Below are 12259 nucleotides of genomic sequence, written 5' to 3'. Positions count from 1 at the left end.
TATCCAAGGATCCTGATGAAATCACCATTTTTACTACAAGCCAGGAAATGATTACACACAAGTGATTGCTTTAATGATATTGTGTGCTTTGCTTTTGTCTTCTGCAGATATTGACGAGTGCTCCTTTGAGAGGGCATGTGACCACATCTGCATCAACTATCCGGGAAGCTTTGAGTGTGTGTGTCACAAAGGTTACAGTCTCTATGGCCTCACACGCTGTGGTGGTGAGTTCAAAATCTCGAAACCAGCCAATGGTTCTCACTCTTTTAAATATCAAAAGTCACATTCTGATGGATGAACTGACATCTGTGTGTGACAGATATTGACGAGTGCAGCATTAATAACGGGAGCTGTGAATACGGCTGTTTGAACACACTGGGCAGTTACGAGTGTGTGTGTCCCCCTGGACAAAAGCTCCACTGGAACAAGAAAGACTGTGTTGGTAAGGCTTCCGTTTGTTCCTCGTCATGAAATATCCCATAATGTTTGCCGTTTCCATGGTAACCGTACCTGCTTGTCCCTCAGAGGCGGTAAAATGTCTCCCGAATGGGAAGCCAGCACCTCGCGCTCAGCTCAGCTGCATCAAGACAGGTGGAGGGGAGGTGTGTTCGCTGTCCTGTCCGTCAAACGCCCTTTTCCTGGCAGGTTAGTACCTCACTTTTTGGGATTTCTGTGGAACTTAGTTGAACAGCATGTGATTCTGTGTTGTTTTCGGATACATAGAGTGCAGTTTGATTTGTTACACTTAAAAAATGCACATTCTATATTGTAAATGTCACACATCTAAAAGGAAATTATTATTTATGGTTATTGGCACAAACAGTCATTGCCCTCTGCTGCCCTCTAATGGTTCAAACCTTATATCACATGTGCCTTAGGGTCAGTCTTGGTTTTAGCCATGATGCATATTTAATGCACTAAACAAAGCAAATCTGAATCATTAGGATGATGAAGAGTCTGATGGAATGAGCAAGAACAGGAACTGTATGAGAATAAAGCTTGCTACAACTCACAGTCCTTCTAAAGATGTTGAATTGTCTTAACACTTAAGTGTGTCCTAATAGTAAGTACTAGAATAAATCAAATGAATAAAATCACATTTTCATCTGTAAATAAGATCCATGTGAATCGGAATATATGAGTATTTATCTTTGTGAGTGTGTGTGTGTGTGTGTGTTTATGACTTTTGGATTCTCTGTACATGTGTGTTAATGGTCTCCTCGGGTTCAAACAGTGAGCACTAAAGCTGTATAAAACCTCTTTTAATCCTGTTCACCCGGGGTCTGTAGCCTCACGCCAACAGAAATATTCAGCCTGCCATTGGACGATTTGTGGCAAGGCCGAAGTCAGGCCAATGACTCTCTAGACAAATTCCCAATACTCTGTCATCCTGACAGCCAACCCTCTCCACTCACACACACATACATCATACACACGCACTACAAAACATTACTCAGGTGCATGCAGCACCTGGACCTGGAACATCTGTTTAAACGTTTTTTTTCTATGTGCGTGTGTGTGATTTAGACTCTGAGAACAGTTACACTCTGAGCTGCGGTGTACCTGTCCAGGCAGGTAAAGTTCCAGTGAAGAGGAACATCACTACTTCCAGCAGTAGCTCCATGCAAACCTGCACAGGTACATCTTACATCTGTCTACATCCTGTACTGAACTGTGGTTTATCTGCACAGCTCTAACACAAAGGCTACGTTCTCTCTCATAAACATGTATGTACAGTACTACTGTCAAGTATGCACTACAAACAGTAGTCTAGCATGCATTACAAAGCTAGCATGCACTATAGTATGCACTGCAAAATATAGTGCACTACATAACTCAATTCACATAAGAATTGAGACAAAGATCATAAGACCAAACACTTGTTTTTCCATTCCTTTTTCTCTTCTCTTTCCTTTTCTTTCTCTTGTTTAGTTTACTATTTCAACTCTTCCCAATTCTTGTTTCATTGTCCTTTCCTTTTTACCTTGTTTCTTTCCTTTCTTTTTCTGTTCTCTTTCCTCATTTTCTTCTTCTACTGCTTCTTGTCTCCTATACTTTATATTCCTCCTTTTCTGTTTCTTTCCATTACATTCCTTTCCTTGTTATCTTTTCTTTAAACGCTGTCTTCTCCCTTTTCTTGTTTCCTTTACACATTTTTCTGTTTTCTTTACTTGCTTTTTCTGTTTTTTTCTTCTTTTTCTTGTTTTGTTTTCCTTTACTTTTCCAGTTTCTGTTTTTTCCTTTCTTTTTCTTCCCCTTTCTTTAATTTTTCTTTTGATCCTTTTCCTTTTCTGTTTCTTTCCATCCATCTCCTTTTTCTTCTATTTCATTTTTTCCTCTTCACTATTATCTTGTTTCCTTTTCCTATTTCTTTTCCTTTCTTACCCTTCATCTTTTCTTTAAACGCTGTCTTCTCCCTTTTCTTGTTTCCTTTACACATTTTTCTGTTTTCTTTACTTGCTTTTTCTTGTTTTGTTTTCCTTTACTTTTCCAGTTTCTGTTTTTTCCTTTCTTTTTCTTCCCCTTTCTTTAATTTTTCTTTTGATCCTTTTCTGTTTCTTTCCATCCATCTCCTTTTTCTTCTATTTCATTTTTTCCTCTTCACTATTATCTTGTTTCCTTTTCCTATTTCTTTTCCTTTCTTACCCTTCATCTTTTCTTTTCCTTTTTCTTTCCTTTCCTCTCCCCTTTCCTTTTTCTCATTTCCTCTTCTCCCATTTCCTGTTCCCTTTCTTTAATCTCTTCTTTTTCCTATTTTCTTTCATTGTTTCCTTTCTTTATCTTTATCTCTTTTCTAGTTTCTTATTCCCTTTCCTTTATCACTTTTTCCTTTCATTTTCTTTCTCCTCTGCTTTTTCCTGTTCCTTTTCATTTTCTTTCTCTTCTCCAGTTTTCTATTCCCTTTCCTTTATCACTATTTCTTTTTCCCCTTTCCTTTCTACTTTCCCGTTTCTTTTCCTTTTCTTTATCTCTTCTCCCGTTTCCTATTCCCTTTCCTTTATCTCATCTTTTTCCAATTTCCTTGCCTTTCTTGTCCTGACCTGTCATTTAATTTCCAGTTTCTAAGAGGCACAGGTGTATCTCTTTTCTTTCCCTTTTCTCCTTTTTTTCTGTTTACTTTGCTTAATCTCCTCTCTTTTTTCTTGTTTCCTTTCCGTTCCTTTCCTTTCCTTGCACTTTAAGTCTAGTATGTCTTACATCTCAGACTCTCGGTTCACTAAGGGCGCAGACATTCACGTGCCCTTGCCTTGTCCCAGAATGCCTCTCTGGCTTTTTTGGCCCCTCCAGCAGAGATCAGACAGGACAACTGTAAACGACTCATGTGGCATGACCTGTTCCACTCCATTACATTGCATGACAGACATTGGATCACTAAAAAAGGGCTCAGAGAATTAGTACAGGTCCCATCATTCAACCCTGCTGAGGTCACAAACACGCTACTATTATCCCCAGTACTCTCTCTTTCCCAGCTCTCAGAATTCGACATTCCCCATGTGGTTCGTTGTGTAGATTTTGGACAGCAAAGCAAGACTCGGACAGACAGACAGACTGCTTAGAAATACTCTCGCATACACACACACACATACCGCTTCTTGTTTTGGACGGCATACATAGGAATGCTGTGAACCTGAGTAAATGACTCTGTGCTGGCTGCACATCTACATGCTGAAAGATTTGAAATACACAGACGGGATTCTACCACAGCGGCTCTTGAGGGCCTCTACACTCGGGGCCCGGGGAGAACGAGTAAACAGACAGTTCACGCTCGATTCACACATTCTGAAGAAAAAAAAAAAACATTGCTGAAAGGTTCACTACCAAACTCCTACTGCCAGGGTCCAAAACCGCCACCCGCTCGATATGGTTCTAGAAGACCAGCTGAAGTCCTCAACCGCAGTGTGTTCTCACTTCAACTCCTGACCTGTCGTCTCCCTTCATTCACTCACTGACTTTGGACTTATTGTGCTAAACTAGATACTCACATTTTTAATACTTTGGAATGGGCCGCTCAGCCCACAGGACAGATTTAGTGTGTTTGAATGTTGGATTTCTAAAAGGCCTTATATTTTGTTGTTTTCCATGATTATTATCCAAACCATGCAAGTGAAAGTGAGACTTTGCCGATTTCCTGTCCATCAGAGACGCTGGCCCAGCCTGTGAAGCAGAAAGCACGGTTTAAGATCAAAGACGCCAAGTGCCACCTGAGACCCCGCAATAAGGAGAAACACAGGGAAATGGGAAAACAGGGCCTTCAGGGTGAGAAATAACACACCCAAACACTGCACATTCAAAAGTATGTTTTCGTAAAATTATGAAACCTGTATAGTCTAACTCATTTTTCTTCTCCTCTTTTTTCTTTCCATTTTCATTTCTTGATTTTTCCTTTCCTTTTTTGTCTTTTTCTTTACGTTGTTACTATTCCCTTTTCATTTCATTTTCTTTTGTCGTCTTTTCTTTTTATCATTTTCCTTTTCCCTCTTTTTCTTATTCCTGTTTTCTTCTCCATTGTCCTGCTTTTTCTTCTCTTCTCCTTTAATCTTTTTTGTTTGCTTGTTTTTATTTACTGTTTCCTGTTTTCTTTCCTTTTTTCACTACTTATTTTTCCTGATCTCTTTACATTTTCTGCCTTCTCCTGTTTCTTTTCCTTTCCATTTTTCTTTTCCTATTTCCTCTTTTTCTCCTTTCCTTTTTTCTATTTACCTTCCCCTTCATGCTTCATGTCTTCTACTTTTCACTTTTTTCTTTTCTCTTCTTTTTTCCCCATTTCCATTTTCTGTTCCCTATCATTTTTTCTTCACATTTTCCCTTTTCTTTTTTCCTGTTGTTTACTTTCCTTTCCTTTTCTTTCTCATTTGCTTTTTCTCTTTTATTTGATCTTTCTACCCGTTTCCTTTTCTTTTCTGTATCCTTCCTTTATTCTTGTTTCCTGTTTCACTTACTTTTTCTCTTCTCCTTTCCTGATTACATACGTTTTTCTTTCCCATTTATCTTTCCTTTTCTTTCAGCAGCTGGTCAGTTCCCCTGCACAGACGACTGTCAGGTGACATTTGTGAATCTGAAGTGCGACTCTTCCAAAAAGCGCCGTCGTGGCCGTAAGTCTCCATCCAAAGAAGTCTCCCACATCACAGCGGAGTTTGAGATGGAAATGAAAGAAGAGGAAGCCTCAGGTAACATTGCCTTAATGTGTATACATTAGTTCTCTCTATGTTCACAATGTCATGCCATCTGTGACTTTAGAATACAAATGTGATTTTTTTCATACTTATATATGTGTCAGAATCATGTAACGTGGACTGTGTGCGTGAGAAGACCAAACTGAGGCTGCAGAACGCCATGCGCACACTAAGGAAGTCCATCAGTAAGCAGCAGTTCTACATTCAGTTCTCCGGCACGGCGTACGAGGTGGCCCAGCGTGCCGTGCGGCAGACAGATGGAGATGAGGCCTGCAGCATAGGGCAAGTCCTCACCGACGGGAAGTGTGGTGAGCATTCTGTGAAATGCTTTTGTTTTCTGAACTGGTGTATTGAAGACCGTTTCATAAGTCTGTGTGCGTTTCTGTGTGTCCATGTATCTCCCAGTCAGCTGCGGTGTGGGAACGTTCTACAGCGGAGAACAGGAACAGTGCATGATATGTCCGCCAGGAACCTATCAGGACAGAGAGGGCCAGCTGTCCTGCGAGCCCTGCCCCAGCACCGAGGGACAGGGCATCGCAGGGGCCAAGAACGTCTCCGAGTGTGGAGGTGTGTGTGGATACACATTAGAAAACACTCAATCAATGAATAGCTTTGTGATGGTAATGTAACACCTATTGATTATTGGAACTGATTGATGCAAGACCATCCCCTTTTTTTAAATTAATCAATACATTTAGAAATTCGGGGGTCAATATTGCCCGAAAATCTCAGAATTGCCCATTATCATGCAAATGTGCCATTTCCTATGAAGGACTGAGCAAAGTCTGGATCAATTGGTAGAAGCTCAATTTGACCATTAGAGCAGCTCAAGCACAGCCACACCTCAATACTAACTCATTTTTAGGTGATTCCAGAGAGGGCCAGCTGTCCTGCGAGCCCTGCCCCAGCACCGAGGGACAGGGCATCGCAGGGGCCAAGAACGTCTCCGAGTGTGGAGGTGTGTGTGGATACACATTAGAAAACACTCAATCAATGAATAGCTTTGTGATGGTAATGTAACACCTATTGATTATTGGAACTGATTGATGCAAGACCATCCCCTTTTTTTAAATTAATCAATACATTTAGAAATTCGGGGGTCAATATTGCCCGAAAATCTCAGAATTGCCCATTATCATGCAAATGTGCCATTTCCTATGAAGGACTGAGCAAAGTCTGGATCAATTGGTAGAAGCTCAATTTGACCATTAGAGCAGCTCAAGCACAGCCACACCTCAATACTAACCCATTTTTAGGTGATTCTCATGCGTGTTGCATTGCACACAATGCTCATAATACTTCAATACTTAAGTTCAGTTGACTATTGATTGAGACCGCTTTGCTTTTAGCTCTCCCTTGTGGAATTAAAAAGAAATCATGATACAAACACTTTTCTGTTTATAGTTATTTAGTTAAATGTTCAGGTTGTGCATTTCTATACAGTGGTAGTGTAATATAACACAATATGTTTTACTGCATTTTACTCAACCGCAAATTTTACCAACCCCAAACTTTTAAACCGTAGTGTGCAAGTTCTGTTTTTATTTATTAAATGTTTAAAATGTGACTTAATTCATTCTCTGGTTGTAGGCCAGTGTCCTGCCGGTCAGTTCTCTGCTGATGGTTTCCATCCGTGTCAGCCTTGCCCGCTGGGAACCTTCCAGCCTGAGCCGGGCCGTGTGTTGTGTTTCCCTTGTGGAGGAGGACTCATGACTAAACACACGGGCAGCACATCCTTTAGAGACTGTGAAGCCAAAGGTATGCTGGGAAACACTGCAACTCCTGGATAACACTTCAAAGCGTGCACATTTCTTATGTGCTTATATAATTTGCATTCTCTCTTCCCCTTATTTCCAGTTCACTGTGCTCTCGGGCATTATTATAATGCCACCACACACCGGTGCATCCGTTGTCCGGGTGGTACCTACCAGTCTGAGTCCGGACAGAACTACTGCATCACCTGCCCTGGAAACACCACTACAGATTTTGACGGCGCTAACAATGTATCTCACTGCAAAAGTAAGTCAGATTCTTGCAAATCCACTCACAGATCACATAATAAGCAGTGAATTCAATGGTCTGTCTGTTTTATCCCGTGCAGATCAGCTATGTGGTGGTGAGCTGGGAGATTTCATGGGCTACATCGAATCTCCCAACTATCCTGGCGACTATCCGTCTAATGTGAACTGCGTCTGGACCATTAACCCTCCGAACAAGAGGCGCATCCTTATTGTTGTACCAGAGATCTTCCTCCCAATTGAGGACGAGTGTGGGGATGTTCTTGTCATGAGGAAGAGTGGTATGGTATACCTGTCATTTTGGATGCTGGTTAATTATTGCAGCAAGAAACCAAGTTATTGAGCTCCTCCCCTCTTTTTTTTTAGCCCAGCCCACTTCCATTACAACTTATGAGACATGCCAAACTTATGAGCGACCAATCGCCTTCACCTCCCGTTCACGCAAGCTGTGGATCCAGTTCATATCTAATGAGGGAAACAGTGGAAAGGGATTTCAGGTTCCATATGTCACTTACGATGGTAAGATAAAGTCCGAACACAGCCAAGTGTAAGGTTACAGTAAGGTAAACCGTAAGGTTACCATTAGAAGTGAATGGTACAGTAGATTTAGTCAGTGTTTATAATTAATCAACCATTCAAAAGTTTGGGGTCAAATTTTTTTTTTTTATATTAATACTTTTATTCAGCAAGTATGCATTAAGTTGTGACATTAAAGACATTTATAATGTTACAAAAGATTTCTAAATATTCCTGGGGGAATAAAAAGTATCATGATGTCCACAAAAATATTAAGCAGCGCAACACCTTCAACAATGATGATGATCAGAACTGTTTATTGAGCAGCAAATCAGCACATTAGAATGATTTCTGAAGACTGGAGTAATGATGTTGAAAATTCAGCTTTACCATCACAGGATAAATAAATGAATTTTTGTAATGAATCATTTTAAAATAAATAAATTTTTAATTATTTAAAAATATATTCAAATAGAAAAGTGTTATTTTAAATTGTAACAATGTTTCACAATATTACGGTTTTTACTGTATTTTTGATTAAATACAGATTTGTACATAAATATTGTCAAAAATGGTATATGGTACATTATTATTAGAAAATAGATTTGAAAATATGTAAAAACTGTAAATTGTAATACATACATCATAAATAAAAAAAAGATGTATACAAAAATAATAACTACTAGATACAGTATATCAGTTTTTGTTGTTGAAAGCAATATGTGTTTGTCATTACAGAAGACTACCAGCAACTCATAGAGGACATTGTTCGAGACGGTCGACTTTATGCCTCAGAAAACCACCAGGAGATATTAAAAGTGAGCATATATTTTCACTACAGCAAGTAACTGTAGTCAAAGGTGACTTCATCTACCACTTTTAATTCTCTGTTTCTGTGTTTTCAGGATAAGAAGCTGATTAAAGCTCTGTTTGATGTGCTGGCTCACCCTCATAACTACTTTAAATACACCGCGCAGGAATCAAAGGAGATGTTCCCACGATCCTTTATCAAACTGCTACGCTCCAAAGTGTCCAGGTTTCTACGGCCGTATAAATAGAAACCCCGAACATTTCTTCCACGACCCCGGCTCTATCCCCATCTCTCTTCCTCTCTTTTCTCCACTAGCTCCCAGAAGGCCTCACTACTGCAAGAAGATAAAGACGTTTGGCCTTCTTCCTGTCTGAGATTTGTCCATTTGTCCATTTTTGTTTTTGTTTTTTTTGTTTGCTAATATTTATGTGCTTGATTTTGCAAAAGCCCCCTTTGGATGTTTGATATCTACAGTATATATTTGTATATGGATGTATGTATATATGTGTGTGTGCGCGTACAAAAAATTATGTGCAAACTTATGGCATATTAGGAAACATACAGACGCAAACAGATATATATTCTTGTTTTGAAAAAGTTATTTTCATGCCCCTAATGTGCACAAGGGGTTTCAATATCCTAGTGCACTTAAAGTTTTCTTTTCAAACTGTATGAGAAAGGAATCGCTCTCTGCTCTGACCACAACATAAAAGACAAAGGCAGACAAATGAAAGAGAAAAAAAAACAAGATAAAAGGCAAAGACTACCTGTCGGTACGAGAGTTAGAGTTACGTGTACGTTGTTTAACTAGTATTTGGAGCTTCAATTGCACTTGAATTGTATATTGTAGAGAATAAGGAATCTAAGTTACGTTTTCCTTTAATGTTTTTGTTGTATAGAGATGTTTTACTTTGGGTGTAGAAACATGAAATGTCCAAACTTCCCCTCTACAGGATACAAAAAGATATTCTCACCTATCCCTCTCAACAGAAACAGATTTCATAATAATCATCTCATAATAAGTTTTTTTGTAGTTTAATATAAAAAAGTGTTGAAGTACCATAATGTTTCACTGGGTTTGCTTATGATGTTGCTTATATCATGTGTTTTAATTTCACATGATGCAATGGGTTTGTCGTTAATCTGGTTGTTATCATGCATGGAACATTTGGAGAAATTGTAAACATGTTAGGGTTATTTTTGCCAAGTCAGATTTTTATTTGAGCTGGTTGTGTCATGAACTCATGGAAATGGATGCGTTTTGATTCAGAACAACAAAAAATTCCATTTGGATTAAGAGTCTTATGGTCTTTTACATAGTTATAACACACATATTACATAATTACATATCACCTTTGTGCTGTGCACAAAGAGACATATTTTGCTCTTCTTGTTGAACTGTGGATGAAATCAGAGGCTGTTTGTTAAACAGATGACATACCTGAAGTATGTGAATGTTGACTGGCAAAAAAGAAAAAAAAAACAGATAATTTCCCCTCACAAATCAGCAGAATGCGCTTGTAGGAAGACAAAAAAGAAATGAGTGTCTATATGTAGTTCGGGTACAGTTTTATTTAATATAATTTGCCCATTTTGTGTAAACTGATTTAGTGATCTTTTAGCAAGTCTATGGACTGTATAGGAGTGCGAAAAAAGGGACAAAAAAATCACACAAACATTTAAATGTGCCATACAGTCACAGAAATACAGATAGTATTAACTGTCATTTTACAGTATTCTGTGTAGTTTTGCATATATTCCAGTTTGGGAGGGAGGGACGGACTGATCATTCTAAAGCTGCTTTGGTATATGAGCACTTATTCATGCTTGTATTTCTAATATCCACATATGGACAGGGAAACACATTCACTCTTGCATTGAGCATACATAAACATACCTTCATGCATTACCTAATTACACACAAATGCATGATCTAATCCGTATTATGCTAGCACAGCAATTTATGATTTGTGAGATAACCACAGGCTATCGTTGATCTTTGTGTGTGTGTGTGTGTGTGTGTGTGTGTGTGTGTGTTAATCACATTTTATAGTCTCATTTGATTACTAAAACAAAGGCATGTGACTGTTTGAGCAACTGTTACCATTAGAAAAGAAGACAACGAATATTTGACATGTAAAATCAACTAGTACACCCACCCTCGATGGCTTCACACACATATAAGTAGCTACTTTGCCCCTCAGATGGAGAGAGTGACTCAAGACTGCTGCTGGCATGATTTGTAAGCTTTATGAATACAGATGTGTAAATTATGTACAAATGTTAGTTTTTTAAAGTTCATATTTACAGTAGAAGGAGACAATATGCTGGGGAAGGTGACGGTCTAACATGTACAGGACTGTTCTGGAAGGCTAGTGATAGTATGCTTCCCATTATGATAAATGGCCACTTTACAAAAGAATGAACAATTCAGCAGTGTGAAATCAACCCCAGAAGATGTGTAGAAGAGACTGGGAATTATTGTTAAGACCTCACTTTATTAATAAATCATTCAAATCTCATGCTGTGTGTGTGCTGTGCTGACCTTTTGGGTTTCATTTGAAGCATCTGTTGCTTATAATAATTATTATATTAGTTCAAACTAATTTAATGGAAAATTAGGGGAAATAACCCAAATGTAACCTAACGGCATTGTGAATGCTTTGTCGCCCTCTTATGGTCATATTAATATATCCTAAAATATAATGCAGCTGTCTCCCCACAAAGGGGCAGTGTGCACCAAGATTTCGCAAGCAATTTCTAATGAATTTTTATTGATTCGTTTTTTGCTTTTGCATTTCGGAACTCATTTGTAAACTAAAAAGGTTGATATTCATATTTTCATAACCACCAGACAGGTCAAGACTGATATGCGTTTAGTATATCTTTATGTATGATTGAGTTTTAAAAAGCTACTGCTAATTGCATGCAGGTCAAGGTCAGACAAAAATGCCATATTTGGTTAGACAGCACAGATATTGATATAGATGGCAGATATATAAAATATTAAGACATCCTCTCTGACTAGGAGAGTCATATACTCTCAAATACTAGGAAATTAACAAATCCTACTACGGGAAAGGCGTGTCTCATGAATATTAATTACGTACGTGACGTTTATCCAGTAGACGCCTAACTGATTGGTTAAAAGGGAGACGGTGGTTCTTCTGAGGAAACATTAGTGTTTGAGTGCTTCAGCCGGCGTTTGAGGTGTATTTTTAAATGTGTACAAAAGTAGCAAACAACATGGTGACATTGATTTGGTGAAATTAATATCGATTATTATCGAATATAATATTATATAATACGTCGCGAATGGCGCAAATTATTTGGTTTACTTTTCTGTGAGCAACAAAACCGGTTCTATCAACAACAGCGATGAAGTTACAAGACTGAAAGCTCTTGGCCATAGTAGGATTCGCAAGAGGAGGAGAGAAAGATCCAGAGCAGCGCCAAGGGGGAGTGTCTCCGACCGGGAGACACACACATACCGGGGCACCACGAGACTTCAGTTCAAACAAACCAGCGGGAGCCTCTGCGAACCGGAGCCGCTGCGTTTTCACGCTCTTCCCGTTTATTTATTAGGCGTCTATGCGAAAGCGTATCAGCGTCAGACGCTTGAGTTTGAATAGGTAAGTATATTTCTGCTATGTAAATCAGCACCGCATACTTTTGAATATGAATGAATATATATATATATATATATATATATATATATATATATATATATATATATATAT

General features: G+C 38.7%; 1 protein-coding gene across 7 annotated transcripts in view; it reads left to right on the top strand.

Moving 5' to 3' along the window:
- The window catches only part of LOC107580481 (signal peptide, CUB and EGF-like domain-containing protein 1), an 82344-nt gene extending 71335 nt beyond the window's left edge, over window positions 1-11009 (top strand). For 4 of the 7 annotated variants that reach the window (XM_016266181.1, XM_016266208.1, XM_016266178.1 and 1 more), the window contains 12 exons: window positions 1528-1638; window positions 4141-4257; window positions 5007-5168; window positions 5279-5482; window positions 5580-5662; window positions 6054-6132; window positions 6765-6932; window positions 7032-7193; window positions 7276-7473; window positions 7559-7711; window positions 8447-8526; window positions 8614-11009. In XM_016266181.1, the coding sequence (XP_016121667.1) occupies window positions 1528-1638; window positions 4141-4257; window positions 5007-5168; window positions 5279-5482; window positions 5580-5662; window positions 6054-6132; window positions 6765-6932; window positions 7032-7193; window positions 7276-7473; window positions 7559-7711; window positions 8447-8526; window positions 8614-8766 (1670 nt within the window). In that variant the 3' untranslated portion in view covers window positions 8767-11009. Of the gene's footprint in view, window positions 1-1527; window positions 1639-4140; window positions 4258-5006; window positions 5169-5278; window positions 5483-5579; window positions 5742-6053; window positions 6133-6764; window positions 6933-7031; window positions 7194-7275; window positions 7474-7558; window positions 7712-8446; window positions 8527-8613 lie in introns of all 7 variants that reach the window. The other 3 variants (XM_016266213.1, XM_016266201.1, XM_016266195.1) reach the window with 2 other exon arrangements.
- The last annotated feature ends 1250 nt before the right edge of the window (window positions 11010-12259 follow it).

This window comes from Sinocyclocheilus grahami, unplaced genomic scaffold, assembly GCF_001515645.1.
Source record: "Sinocyclocheilus grahami isolate Dianchi unplaced genomic scaffold, SAMN03320097.WGS_v1.1 scaffold33.1, whole genome shotgun sequence".
Classification (NCBI taxonomy): Eukaryota; Metazoa; Chordata; class Actinopteri; order Cypriniformes; family Cyprinidae; genus Sinocyclocheilus; species Sinocyclocheilus grahami.
The sequence above is the reverse complement of the archived record's forward strand: the minus strand, read 5'-3'. Positions and strand labels throughout refer to the sequence as shown.